At 51.4% G+C, this 14,317-nt stretch overlaps 1 protein-coding gene across 1 annotated transcript; it reads left to right on the top strand.

Annotated features, from left to right (window-relative positions):
• Nucleotides 1–545: 545 nt before the first annotated feature.
• On the top strand, nucleotides 546–7,791 carry ACR (acrosin). The gene is made up of 5 exons (XM_052641507.1): nucleotides 546–613; nucleotides 1,566–1,772; nucleotides 1,989–2,272; nucleotides 6,586–6,731; nucleotides 7,255–7,791. Exons 1-5 carry the CDS (start codon nucleotides 546–548, stop codon nucleotides 7,789–7,791), a joined length of 1,242 nt encoding a protein of 413 aa, XP_052497467.1.
• Nucleotides 7,792–14,317: the final 6,526 nt, after the last annotated feature.

A 14,317-nucleotide genomic window follows, 5' to 3' on the forward strand; every position in this document is an offset into this window, starting at 1 on the left:
CGTCCCTGGGATTCTCCAGGCAAGAACACTGGAGTGGGCTGCCATTTCCTTCTCCAATGCATGAAAGGGGAAAGTGAAAGTGAAGTCGCTCAGTCATGTCCGACTCTTCGTGATCCCATGCGCTGCAGCCTACCAGGCTCCTCCATCCATGGGATTTTCCAGGCAAGAGCACTGGAGTGGGGGCCATCACTTTCTCCGAGTTCTAAGCTAGGGAAAGTCAAAATGGTCTTCAGAAGTGTGCTGAGAGCACGCCCTTGGAAGAGGGAAAGGGTTCGCCTCCTACAGGGTTAGGGTCTGCCGGTCTGTAGAGCCTGACCCCCTTGAGCTGCTGATGTGCTGGACCAGAGGGGCTGACTGTGCTTTCAGTCGGCGTGAGGGCTGGGGGAGGCTGTGCAAGACGTCGGCAAGTCGCTGCAGCGTGAACCACCTGGCCTGGTTTCTGGAGGGTGGGGGTGGGACGTCACCCTGCTGATTGGTCGGAAGGCCGTGAAGCTTTGTGAGGTCACTGGGCTTCCAGGCCTGGCCGGGGCAGGCGTTGGGCAGAGATGCTGCCAACTGCCGTTCTGCTGGTCTTGGCAGTATCTGTGGTCGCCAGAGATAACACCACGTGTGAGTAAGTGTCAGACAACTTGGGGGGGCGGGAGGGTGTCTTTTGAGTAACAGACCCCGTCCAGACTCCCTCTGTCTGGGGCTCTGCAGAAAGCCAAGCCGGGGCCTTAGCATTCCCCTGGGTCTCACAGCGCTTGTGCCCCACATCGCCAATTCAGACCTTCCCTCCTCCCGCCATCCTCAGCCCGGAGCCCCCAGGGCCCCTGGCATCTAGAGTTTCCTCCTGAGAGGAACTCAGGGGCTTCCGCAAAGCACAGGCCGGTCTCCACTGCCCCCCGTCCCCACCAGTGACCGGCTTCACTGCCTCTTGAACATCGAGTCTTGCAGAGCCTGGGAAACACCTCCCCCCGGCCCTGCGCTTTCCCCAGAGACGCCAGGGCATCCCTGTGCAGCACCTCGGGGACCCCCACTCCATGTGTAGACTCCCAAGCCCCCCAGGTACCCTGCAGTCCCAGAAACTCCCTCCTTCTCGCCAGCGACACAGAGCCCTGGACGTCCGCCTCCGCCCCGGCCCGCATGCCTCCCCCCGGGTCACCTCCGCCTGCACCGCTCTCCTCCTGCTGCTGCCCAGCCCAGCCCTGCAGCTCTGAGCCCCTCGGGCTCCTTCCTGAGCCTCCAGCAGGGTCACCTGCTTCACGCCCACGCTGGCTCCCTCTCCTGCCCAGCCATCTACCATTCTGCTAGGGCCCTTGGTCTGTCCTGGCTGCCTGCAGCCCCTCTAAGACCCGAGAAACCCCCCCGGCTGAGCATTTCCCGGAGCCCCTGGCCGCCTGTCCTGGCACGGCCCCCAGCACCACTGCTCAGCCGTGCCCCCCTGGACTCCCACCCTGGGGCTGCCCCTGCTGGCCCGGGACCCCACGGAGGCTCCCCCTGTGACCGGCCTCAGGCCCCTCTCCCCTCGCTGCAGAGGCGCCAGGCTGGCCTCGACTTGAACCGTGCCCGTGGTCTCTCCTCAGTGGCCCCTGTGGGATACGGTTCAGGCAGAACCGGCAGGGGGGCGTACGGATCATCGGTGGGCAAGACGCCGCCCACGGGTCCTGGCCCTGGATGGTCAGCCTCCAGATCTTCACGTACCACAACAACCGGCGGTACCACGTGTGTGGGGGCTCCCTGCTGAACTCCCAGTGGCTGCTCACGGCCGCTCACTGCTTCAGGATCAAAAAGTATGTGTGGGAACTCGCAGAAGGGGCTGCGGAAAGGCTCCTCTCAGAGCCGGGCATTCTCCAAGGGTCTCAGTGCCAAGGGTCCCTGAGGCTTTGGGCCTAGTGGCAACCAGACCGTGGGGCTGGCCCGGACCTGCTGGGGATGGGGCCGTGCGAGGGTCACGGCCATCAGCCAGTCTGCAGCCAGCGTGACCTGGCCTACCTCTGTGCCCACAGAAAAGTGACCGACTGGAGGCTGATCTTTGGAGCTAAGGAAGTTGAGTGGGGGACCAATAAGCCAGTGAAGCCGCCTCTGCAGGAGAGATACGTTGAGAAAATCATCATTCATGAGAAATACTCCGCGAGCTCAGAGGCCAACGACATTGCTCTCATGAAGATCACCCCTCCTGTTACCTGTGGGCACTTCATTGGACCAGGATGCCTGCCTCAGTTTAGGGCAGGCCCACCCAGAGTTCCCCAGACATGCTGGGTGGCTGGCTGGGGATTCTTACAAGAGAATGGTGAGTACGGCTGGGCAAACCCCGTCAATGTGGTCTTAGGTGAAGGGGGAATACGTTGTTGCATGCCTGAGCCCTACCCAGTCCCTAGCCCTGTGCTGTGAGTGGATCCTGTCGCTGTCCCCTTTCACAGCCGGAGAAACTGAGAGTGAAGCTCCGTGTCCAGGGCCCCTCGCCAGTGGCTGGTGTGGCCACCAGGGGTGGCTGGGCGGCACGCACGGAAGAGCCCTTCGGCATCTTTGGAACGGGGTCAAGGCTGGGCCTGGAGCTCCAGGGCTGCCTCTGGAGGTGGGGGTCATGCCTTGAGGCAGGCAGCATGTGGAGAAGGGCTCTGGATGGGATTTCCCTCTCCATGCCTCGGCTTCCCCATCTGTGAATCGAAGGGCCAGGTCACATGGTCTCCAAGCTCTGCGACTCCTGCCCGTGGCCCCTCCTGGCCATCTCTGCCCCTGACCCTCGGCCGTCGGTCCCACCCAGCTGTTACTGCGCGTCCTCTGTAGACCGCGAAAGGGGCTGCCGCTGGGCGGGACTTTGTGTGGGTCAGCAACCTGGGCAGCGTGTTTCTGGCAGTGGGGCAAGACCGAGTAGAACAGGCCTCTGTATGTGAGCTGCACTTTCAGCTTCCCGTAGGCGGGCACGTGAATTTTCACCAGCCGTGTCAGGGGTGTGAACACATGATTGAAATGGACTTGGCGCTCAGTCTCCTTTCTGTTCACTGATGGAAAATCTGGGCCTCCTGGGGTTTAAACCTCAGTGTTTTTTGCGTCTTCTACTCTTCTCCTCTCTCAAAGCTGGTTTTGGTTTTCGGCAGGACTGCTGCCTGTGCCGCCCTGGGGGAAGGGTGTCTCACAGCCTCTGCCCTGGCCTGGGGTGTCAGCCTCTGTCTGGCTCTGCCGCGGCTCCCAGAGCAAGCGCACACTTTCTTCTTGCTCCACCCCCAGCCCTGCTCTGTCCACCTCTCCAAACTTGTCCTCAGCTTTCGGGGGGTTCTTGCAGTCCCTGGGAGGCTGATCTCAGGGTTTCCACCCCTCAACCCCACCTCTGCTATCGTTTTGCTCAGAATTGTAGGCTCCCATCTATATCCTGGATGTCACACAAGCCCTGTCTGTTCTAGAATCACCTTGAATTTAATTCAGTTTCTATCCCTTTCTGTTTGTTTTTGCAAACCCACCCCCTAAAGAGTGGAAGTGCTTAGCCGCTCAGTCGTGTCTCACTCTTTGGGGCCCCCTGGACTGTAGCCCGCCAGGCTCCTCTGTCCCTGGGAGTCTCCAGGCAAGAACACTGGAGCGAGCAGTCACTCCCTTCTCCAGGGGATCTTCCCGACCCAGCGACTGAACCTGGGCCTCCCGGGCCAAGTCTTAAAGAAACCCCCAGGCTCCTGCGATACTCCTTCTGACCTTTCTTTATCTGGACCTACCGCTTCCTTGAACTCAGATGCTTTGGGGCTGGAAGAGTACTTTTGGGGATCAGTCTCTTTTTCCATCAGACTTTTAGTGTCTGCAGGCTTTTGGGCATTTGATATTTAAAGCCAAGGTGCTGAGATTGAGAAAGCTCTTATTGTGTCTCAGGACACCTGTCTCTTAACAGTGAATTGCATGGCTTCCGAGGCTGTGGGCTCTGCCATAGATTTAAAGGGTCACTTTAATGGCCAGCAAGCCAGGCTTGCGCTTGTTAGCTCCATGTCACCTGTACCTAAAGGGCAGGGGATGCATGAGCCCCTCCCTGCTTAGGTGGGAAGGAAAAGTGGGGGCTAAGGAGGCTGGGGACATGACCGAAGCCTCGCAGACATGCGTTCAGCAGCCATCCACCGGATGCTTGCTGGAGCCCTCCCCAGCCACGGTGCTCCGCGGCTTCCCTGCTGGCCATGTGCCCCGAGTCTGCCCCTTCCCGCCCGTACTGCACACGGTGTTCAGACCCTCTGGACGGTGGCTGGGCTGTGGGTGCTGCTGTGGCAGGGCTGTTGGGATTCTCCCGCCTGTGGGACCACGTGATTCAGAGGGTGCAGTCGCCTTGGCTCTTGGCTCCAGTTCAGTTCAGTTCAGTTGCTCAGCTGTGTCTGACTCTTTGCGACCCCATGGACTGCAGCACTCCAGGCCTCCCTGTCCATCACCAACTTCCGGAGATTGCTCAAACTCATGTCGATCGAGTCAGTGATGCCATCCAACCACCTTATCCTCTGTCGTCCCCTTCTCCTCCTGCCTTCAATCTTTCTCAGCATCAGGGTCTTTTCCAGTGAGTCAGCTCTTCGCATCAGGTGGCCAAAGTATTGGAGTTTCAGCTTCAGCATCAGTCCTTCCAATGAATATTCAGGACTGATTTTCTTTAGGATGGACTGGTTGGATCTCCTTGCAGTCCAAGGGACTCTCAAGAGTCTTCCCCAACACCACAGTTCAAAAGCATCAATTCTTTGGCACTCAGCTTTCCTCATGGTCCACCTCTCACGTCCCTACATGACTACTGGAAAAACCATGGCTTTGACTAGATGGAGCTTTGTTGGCCAAGCAACGTCTCTGCTTTTTAATATACTATCTAGGTTGGTCATAGCTTTTCTTCCAAGGAGTAAGTGTCTTTTAATTTCATGGCTGCAGTCACCATCTGCAGTGATTTTGGAGCCCAGAAAATAGTCTGTCACTGTTTCCACTGTTTCCCCATCTATTTGCCATGAAGTGATGGGACCAGATGCCATGATCTTCTTTTTTTGAATCTTGAGTTTCAAGCCAACTGTATCATTCCCATCAAGAGGCTCTTTAGTTCTTCTTCATTTTCTGCCATAAGGGTGGTGTCATCTGCATATCTGAGGTTGCTGATATTTCTCCTGGCAATCTTAATTCCAGCTTGTGCTTCATCCAGCCTGGCATTTCTCATGATGTACTCTGCATAGAAGTTAAATAAGCAGGGTGACAATATACAGCCTTAACACACTCCTTTCCCAATTTGGAGCCAGTCTGTTGTTCCATGTCCAGTTCTAAGTGTTGCTTCTTGACCTGAATATCTTGACCTTGATTTCTCAGGAGGCAAGTCAGGTGGTCTGGTATTCCCATCTCTTTCAGAATTTTCCACAGTTTGTTGTGATCCACACAGTCAACAGCTTTGGCATAGTCAATAAAGCAAAAGTAGATGTTCTTCCAGAACTCTCTTGCTTTTTTGTATGATCCAACAGATGTTGGCAATTTGATCTCTGGTTCCTCTGCCTTTTCTAAATCCGACTTGAACATCTGAAAGTTCATGGTTCATGTACTGTTGAAGCCTGGCTTGGAGAATTTTGAGCATTACTTTGCTAGCATGTGAGACGACTGCAATTGCGCAATAGTTTGAACATTCTTTGGCATTGCCTTTCTTTGGGATTGGGATGAGAACTGACCTTTTCCAGTCCTGTGGCCACTGCTGAGTTTTCCAACTTTGCTGGCATATTGAGTGCAGCCCTTTCACAGCATCATCTCTCAGTACCTGGCCTTGGGCTTGGGCTCCGGGCCAGATGCCATGTCAGTTGCTCCAGCCACAGTGCAGGCTGGGGCTTTCTTAACCCCTGGTCATGGCCAAGCATCTGAGGCTATAAAGGGAGTTCTGACCTGGCCTCAATGGTCATTTCAACCACCTGTGCCCTGACAGGCCTGCTGTGTGTGGAGGCATCACCGTAGGTCTGTTGCCTCCATATCTGAATAAAGATATGAGGCACATGGGAGGGACTTATCAGCCCAAGTCCTGCGGGTCCCGTCCACAGCTGGATGGAGGCTAGAATGCAGGGGATGACCTGTGGCCAGAATGAAAGGTGTGTCCTGGACTCGAGTCTAGAGAGGAAAACCCTCGGTGTGAGTCCAAGGTTCCCTACTGTGACCTTGGGAAGTGGTCTTCCGATCTCCTGATTGGAGAAAAGGGGAATAACTGTTTCTAACTCATGAAGTGCCTGTGAGGAGTGAATGAGATGAAGCCTGTGCGACTCAAAGTAAGTGCTCAGCATGTCCTTGTTATAATTGTTAATATCATGGCAAACTTCCATAGGCCAGCATGCACCCTTAACATATACGACCCTTCAGCTGCCTCCACCGCCCTCCGTCTGTCGTCGGTCCACAGTCGCCCTCCTTCCTCTCTCCTGCAGTTCCACCTCTCAGGTCTCGTGTGCTCTTCCAGCGGTGCTTCCTTCCCTGCAGGGGTGGATAAGGAGAGGCTGGAAGGAGGATGAGGAGAAGCCATAGGCCTCCGTGGCTCTTAGGTTCAAGCGGAGCATTTGAGGCCGTTGGGGGCTCAGTGGCGGGAGGAAGGCAGGGCTTTTCCAGACGTCTTCTGTGCTTACTGACCACTGAGTCGCCTGGCTGTAGCCCGCAGGACATCCCCTATGCTGCAGGAGGCGCGCGTGGACCTCATCGACCTCGACTTGTGTAACTCGACCAGATGGTACAACGGGCGCATTCGTTCAACCAACGTGTGCGCAGGGTACCCTGAAGGCAAGATTGACACCTGCCAGGTAACTCTTTGCCGGGCGCGCTCGTGGACGCTTCCTTTCTGGATCCCTGAGCAAACCTCCCTGGTCCCGTCTCCCACTGTCTGTAGTCACTACGTGCTTGGGTGGCGACACGCATATGCTGCCCAACGACGACTCAGCCACCATAGTTAGAGCTTTCTTCCACCCTCACACAGAGAGCATGTCCCCCGAACACTGCCCGGAAGAGGACGCTTACCTCTCTTCACGGGAATGCAGAAGGGCCAAATCCACTTGTACACACACGCTCCTGCACCCACGTAAAACCATACAGAGACACATGGGTTTGTGTTTCCTCCCTATCAGTGCAAGAAAACCCATGGAAATCCCTACCCTTCTCACAGCCCCAAAGAAGTTGTTGGCACCACCTCAAACTCTGCCATGACTGCCCGTGTTCATGGCAGCAGGAGGCCACGTGACTGCAGAAACTGCCTGCCCAGAGGCCTCGGCCCTTCTGGGCAGGGAAAGTGGCTCGGGCAGAGCGTGACTTCTGTATCCTTCTGGGCAGGGGGACAGCGGCGGGCCTCTCATGTGCAAAGACAGCGCGGAAAACAGCTATGTGGTCGTGGGAATCACAAGCTGGGGGGTAGGCTGTGCCCGAGCCAAGCGCCCCGGAGTCTACACGTCTACCTGGTCCTATCTGAACTGGATTGCCTCCAAGATAGGCTCTACCGCGGTGCACATGATTCAGTTGCCCACCGCCTCCCCCGCTTCTGCTCCAGTGGCCCAAGCGAGCCCTGGCTCTGTCCAGCCTTCCGTTCGCCCGCCTTGGTTCTTCCAACACGTTCCTCGACCACCTCCCTCTCAGCAAGCTATTGCCGCGGCCCAACCCCTAAATCCCTCAAACCTCCGACCCTCAGTCACGTCTGCCGCCCCCCCCCGACGACCACCCCCACCGCAGCCTTCCACTAGGCCTCCCCAGGCACTCTCCTTTGCCAAGCGACTGCAGCAGCTCATAGAGGTCTTGAAGGGAAAGGCCTTTCTGAACGAAAAGAGCAATTATGAAATGGAAACCACAGACCCTCCAGGACGACATGCCTCCTGATCTGAGCCCATTCTCGACGGACCCAGTGAAGCCCTCACTCCTGAGGGAAAAAAGACGCAATAAATGGATATAAATACAAATATAAATATATATGCACTAAGAGACGCTTTCTGGACTTCTTCCAATATGCCCTCCCCAACTTGATCCCTCATCAGATCTACCCTGCCTCCATTCACCCTTGTATTGTATTAATGATGTTGACTTAAAAAAAAAAATGCACAACGTGAGTTGTGAGTTAAGTTTTATTTGGGGTAAAATGAAGGACTCTAGCATGAGAAACGGCACTTCAGATAGCTCTGAGAAACTGCTCCAAAGAGGCGGTGGGGGAAGGTCAGTAAATGTGAGATTTCTGATGAAGGGGGAATACACGCAATCAAGCACACTTTTGTTTTTAGAGGTTTCTGCTGGTCTCCTGAAGATCACTGCTGGTCATGAGGAGCAGACAGCATCCTGAAGGATTTTAGTGCTTTTCTAGATATGAGGAGATTGAGGAATTGGGTTCGTAAAGCTAGCTCCTGAAAATATCTAAGTGTCTGAAGACCTGTCCTGTCAGTTTTCCTGGAGCACCAAGAGCCTCATGTCTGTCTGCTTTTCACCCTGAACTCTTCTCAGAGGGTGTTGAAAGTCAGCAGCTGGAGCGGCACCTGATTTCATTCTTGTAGAGGTGGATGGCAACTGCCAGTTTGTAGCTGACAAAGTCAGTTGTGTTTTTTAACTAGAACAAGATGACCTGGGGTCATAGTCCAGGTAATTATTAAGTGCTGGTGTCTCTGCATATTAAATCAAGGGGCCGGACAGCTCCCTTGAGGTGAGCTGACTGAAAATGAAGGGTGTGCGTCCAAGTCTGCTGGAGGCCATGCTCTCCTGGTGCAGAGAGACAGACCCACGAGAGGAATCTGTCTTTAGTTGTTTCTTCTCTCCTCCTTGAGGTGGAAAATTTTCCCCTGGGCCTGTGATCTGCAGGTGACACTTGGGTCTCCTTCCTGCAGAGACAGGGCTAAGCTCAAGAAACACTTTGACGGGAGCCGGCAGTGGGCTCCGGTGTGCCTTCTGCAAGCTTCTCACACACGTGAATAGGACCTGATCCCCTTCTTCTATTTTCCTTGCTCATGCTACTCTTTGGCTTCCTTTTCCACTTATCAAATGCAGACATTTCCGTATCAGCACGCGCGCAGCCCTGTCCCTCCCTGCGCTCCACAACGGGGGCATTTACGAGGCCGTGGTGTCCCGGAAGGGGCCTGCCAGTCTTTCAACACACTTCCCCACCTCTAAGCCAACACTGGTTCACAGCAAATTCATTGATCCTTGCCAACCTAATTGATGCTTACATTTTCATTTTAAAAATTATGAATGAAGCTGTTTGTGCGTGGAGTGAGACTCTGATCTGCCTTCATGTTCCCGTGGACACTCTGGCCCTGAGAACGGCTCGCAGATCCTGGAGCAGAAACCTCTGCACAGGGGCAGGAGGAGCAGGGAGGAAATGGACTAGCTGTGTGTGTGCAGAACCACCAAAAGGGTTCGGGCATTTGAGGAATATGCTTACTTCCTTAGGGTTTGTTAGGCATGACCAATATTCTCAAAAGTTAGAATTCGTAATGAAATGTATTGCTAGGAAGAATAGCAGAAAATGATTCAACAATGGCTAAACCCACACATGGTAAAACTCAGACACTGGAAAACCAGGCATATTAGGAATAACATGTAAAGGGGCAGAAGTTCTAGCTGTGAATTTGATTGGTACATGAAACCTAATATTCACAAAGAAAAAGCTGAATGAACCAGTGAATATAATTGTAGTACGTTTTAAATGGAAGTGTAAAAAATGGAGGTAGTTCATCCTTAATATGATCAAGAAACAGAAGCTAGCTTATTGATGTTTTCTGAAGAAACTGCATTCTTGGTAAAGAATCATCACTGACCCCCCTCTCTGGTTACAGATGAGTCTTTGCGTGGAGACGTGCTTTCAGAGTGGAATGGCTGGGCGGTACGATAGGTGTAAGCTTTGCTCTATGACTACACCCCAAAGGCGTCAGTGCAATCAACATAGTGAACATATCCACCACTCCCCCAAGGTTTCCTTGTGGGACCTTGTAATCCCTCCAGCCCTTTCCTCCCTGGCTCCAGACAGTCTCCAATTTGCTTTTTCTCATTATGTGTTAAGTTGGATTTCTAAAGATTCTACACAAATGGAATCACACACCCAGTAGTTCTTTCTGTCTAGCTCCACTCCGCAGAGTCATTCTGAGCTCCCTCTGTATGGCAGTGTGTGCAGCAGCTCGTCCCTTCTTATTGCTGGCCTGTTCACCATACAGCTATAGCGCAGCTTTCTGCTCACTGTCGCTGGATCTTTGGTCCTGTTAAATGAAGCAGCAACGCGCGTTTGGGTATGGACACGCGCTTTCATATCTCTGCTGAGTGTGTGTGGAACGGCTGCATCTTATGGTAGGTGTATGGTTAGCAGTTTTTAAAACTGCCAAAGTGTTTTTTTTTTTAATGGTTTAAACATTTCGCTTTCCACCAGCAGTGGGAGAGCGTTTCAGTTCTTGAGCTCCTCACCAACACCTGGTCTTGACAGCTTAGTGGTGAATGGTGAACGGTGTCACTGGATTTGTGGTCTCTGAAAGAGAAGATTTAACTCTGGGACCAAACACATTCTCGGTCACTCAGAGTTTTTTTGTGTAGATTTTATTTAAAGTGAAAGTGACAGGAAAAGCTTTCAACATAGACATCAGAATAGGGCAGGAGAGTCCCCGCCTCACTAGTTTAAGTGGCTGATACTTCTCAACTAGTTGCTGAGAATGGATGAAAAGTATTTCAAGGTTGTGAGCATGTTGTTCCAACCCTTTCCTGTAACATACATCCTGGGAAGACATCAGCATGAGATCAGTCAGAAGGAACAGGTAAACCCCGAGCTCAAGGCTGTGGAAGTTTTTACCCAGAGCTTTCCCCATAACATATATAAAGTTCAAAAAAAGGCATGCCTTTGGACAAGAGATACTGTTGCCTACAAGGCCTACCTGTCTAAGGCAAAGAATGTGAAAAAGAAAGAATGTTTGCCTCCTCCTTAAACGGGCCGTAGGCTTGGACTCCTTATTAACCTGCCTAAGTTAACTCTCTCAGTATGATCAGTTCTTCTAATTGTAGGTGTTCTGAGAGATGTGTAGTAATATCTCATCTGGGGAGTTTTCCCCATAAACAAATGTAGTCTATCAATAAGTTTAAAGCATTCTAAATGAACACAGCTAAGATTTGTTATCAGTGATGTGATAGGGCAATAACTCTTGATGCTAGAGCAAAATATGGAAGGACTCCTCGGGAAAGAGGTGGGTAGAAAAAGGCACAAAATAAACATATCCAAGCAGAATTTGGATTTTTCAAGCATCACAAACATCAGTGGAAGACTGAAAGAAATAATGATAGGAACAGTTCATAGTACAACACTAATTTCAGAAGCAACCTGCTTAAGAAATGAGAGATCCGTTTCTTATAAAGAAAGATATTCCAAAATATCCAACTTCTTGGAACCTCTGTCTGCTGATGTTACTACATCCAAATAACACTTTATATTTAAAACTACATCCTCAGGTGTCCTTTTAATGCTCCACATTTTTCAAGGTGAACAAAATGGTGTTCACGTCTCAATTTGCCAGCTTAAATTAAAAACAACATCCAAGCAGGCCTTAATTCATTGCACTCATGCACCTACTACGCAAAATACACAAAACCTACCTTGTGGGTTAATTCTTCTAGATGTGGAGCTAAAAGTTTATTAACACATGCAGCGCTCTTTATAACAGCATCTTTGTTCCCACATGGGTTTTTAAAACAGCAAGAGTTGAAAGGAACCTTCAAAAGTCATTCAGTATGTTTCTTAAGTTTTAAATGTTTTATTTGCTTTTTAAAAACCTTTTTCATTTGTTTTTGGCTCCACCCGTTCTTGGTTGTGCTGTGTGGGCTCAGTAGTTACAGCAGGCAGGCTTAGTTGCCCTGTGGCCTGTGGGATCTCAGTTTCCCAGCCAGGGATTGAACCTGTGTCCTCTGCATTGGAAGGCAGATTCCTAACCACTGGACAACCAGGAAGGTTCTTAATTTGTTTATTGTCTTTAAAATAAAAAAGACTTCAAATAGAAGACTTCATGACAATTCCCGCTTAAGTTAAATCTCAAATTTTCACACTTTTTTTTCTCCCCTCCGTAAAATAGATCCGGATTCCCTCATTTTCTGTCCCCACTGGAGACAGAGCACAGCTTATCTTATTATTTCTTACTTTGAGTCCTTTACTAGAAGTCTCAATAACAAGACATGAAACCACATCTACAGCTTTTTCCTCTCCAGAACAAAATGGTCTTAACTTCTTGATCTTTTTCTCAGAGATCTTATTTTACAATCTATATTTCATTCCTTTTGATTTCTCCTAAATCTCCTTCCGAGTTCCTATAGGACCGTAAGCCACGGACGACATGCCAGCAGGGACTGGATTCATAATTTACGACCTCCCAGAGGAGACCCACCCTGAATAGTCATTGGAAGGACCGTTGCTGATGCTGAAGGTCCATTAATTTGGCCACATGATCCAAAGAGCTGACACACTAGGAAAGGCCCTGGGAAAGACTGGGGGCAGGAGGAGAAGGGGACGACAGAGAAAGAGATGGCTGGACGGCATCACCGACTCAGTGGGAACTCTGGGAGAGGGTGAAGGACAGGGAAGCCTGGTGTGCTGCGGTCCACGGGGTTGCCAAGAGTCGGACACGACCACGCGACTGAACTACAAAAAACCTACCTCTTAAAGCTAGGTCTCTCTCTGACGATTGCTAATAAAGGACAACAATCGACGCACTACCTGCTCTTACAAAAACAAAGAAGCACGAGTCCACAGCTTGCCCGCAGTCCGCCTGTCCCCTGCGCTTGGGTGGGTGGTAGGTTCAGCCTTCTCAAGAAGCACGTCCTGTGTGGCCTTGCTAACCTTTGTCTTGTCGGTTTTCACTGTTATCTTCTAATATATGCTTTGATCTTGCCCCAGTCATCATTCCTTTTCCCCAAATTCCAGAAGGTTGAGCTCTGACATGCACAGTCAGGGGGAACATATTCATTCCCATGGTGTTATTCCTAGAGAAAAACAGAAACAAAACAAGGCTGGGACTTGCTAGCTACAGCTTGTCTCTCCTGGCTGGCCTGGGCACTGAACTTGTCCTGTGAGCCAAGTGTTGAGCACTATGTCAGTTCAGTTCAGTCCAGTCGCTCAGTGTGTCCGACTCTCTGTGACCCCATGGACTGCTGCACGCCAGGCCTCCCTGTCCATCAGCAACTCCCAGCGTTTGCTCAGACTCATGTTCATCGAGTCAGTGATGCCATCCAACCAACTCAGCCTGTCGACCCTTTCTCTTCCTGCCTTCAATCTTTCCCAGCATCAGGGTCTTTTCCAATGAGTCAGTTCTTCGCATCAGGTGGCCAAAGTATTGGAGCTTCCGATGACTATTCAGGACTGATTTTCTTTAGAATGGACTGGTTGGATCTCCTTGCAGTCGAAGGGACTCTCAAGAGTCTTCTCCAACACCACAGTTCAAAGGCATCGATTCTTCGGCGCTCAGCCTTCTTCACAGTCCAACTCTCACATCCATACATGACCACTGGAAAAACCATAGCCTTGACTAGACGGACCTTTGTCAGCAAAGTAATGCCTCTGCTTTTTAATGTGCTGTCTAGGTTTGTCATATCTTTTCTTCCAAGGAGCAAGCGTCTTAATTTCATGGCTGCAAGCACCATCTGTAGTCATTTTGGAACCCCCCAAAATAGAGTCTGTCACTGTTTCCATTGTTTCCCCATCTATTTCCCATGAAGTGATGGAGCAGGATGCCATGATCTTCGTTTTCTGAATGTTGAGCTTTAAGCCAACTTTTTCACTCTCCTCTTTCACTTTCTTCAGGAGGCTCCTCAGCTCCTCTTCACTTTCTGCCATAAGGGTGGTGTCATCTGCATAGCTGAGGTGATTGATAGTTCTCCCGGCAATCTGGATTCCAGCTTGTGCTTCCTCCAGCCCGGCGCTTCTCATGATGTGCTCTGCGTGTAAGTTAGATAAGCAGGGGGCAGTCCACAGCCTTGCATTGGTGCTGAAACCACGTGGAGAAACGCTAAATGCTCTACTGTGGATACTCTCATTTGTAAGTAGCTGCCTGTGATGTAACATTAACGCCTTTCCACAGTGACCTGGGAACAGTGCTATTTTCTTGCTGGTCAGTTCAGTCGCTCAGTCCTGTCCGATTCTCTGTGACCCCATGGACTGCAGCAAGCCAGGCTTTCCTGTCCACCACCAGCTCCTGGAGCTTGCTCTAAGTCATGCCCAACGAGTTGGTGATGCCATCCTACCATGTCATCCTCTGTTGTCCCCTTCTCCTCTTGCCTTCAGTCTTTCCCAGTATCAGGGTTTTTTCCAATGAGTCAGTTCTTCGCATCAGGTGGCCAAAGTTTTGGTGCTTCAGCTTTAGCATCAAGTCCTTCCAATGAATATTCATGAGTGATCTCCTTTAGG

Source organism: Budorcas taxicolor, chromosome 5 (genome assembly GCF_023091745.1).
Source record: "Budorcas taxicolor isolate Tak-1 chromosome 5, Takin1.1, whole genome shotgun sequence".
In the NCBI taxonomy this organism is placed as follows: domain Eukaryota; kingdom Metazoa; phylum Chordata; class Mammalia; order Artiodactyla; family Bovidae; genus Budorcas; species Budorcas taxicolor.

Bases quoted from the DNA above. Each gene is read 5' to 3' on its own strand.
- ACR (XM_052641507.1), top strand. From the start codon at position 546: ATGCTGCCAACTGCCGTTCTGCTGGTCTTGGCAGTATCTGTGGTCGCC. The intron at 614-1,565 runs GTAAGTGTCAGA...GTCTCTCCTCAG, and splicing joins AGAGATAACACCACGTGTGA to TGGCCCCTGTGGGATACGGT. The intron at 1,773-1,988 runs GTATGTGTGGGA...CTGTGCCCACAG, and splicing joins CACTGCTTCAGGATCAAAAA to AAAAGTGACCGACTGGAGGC.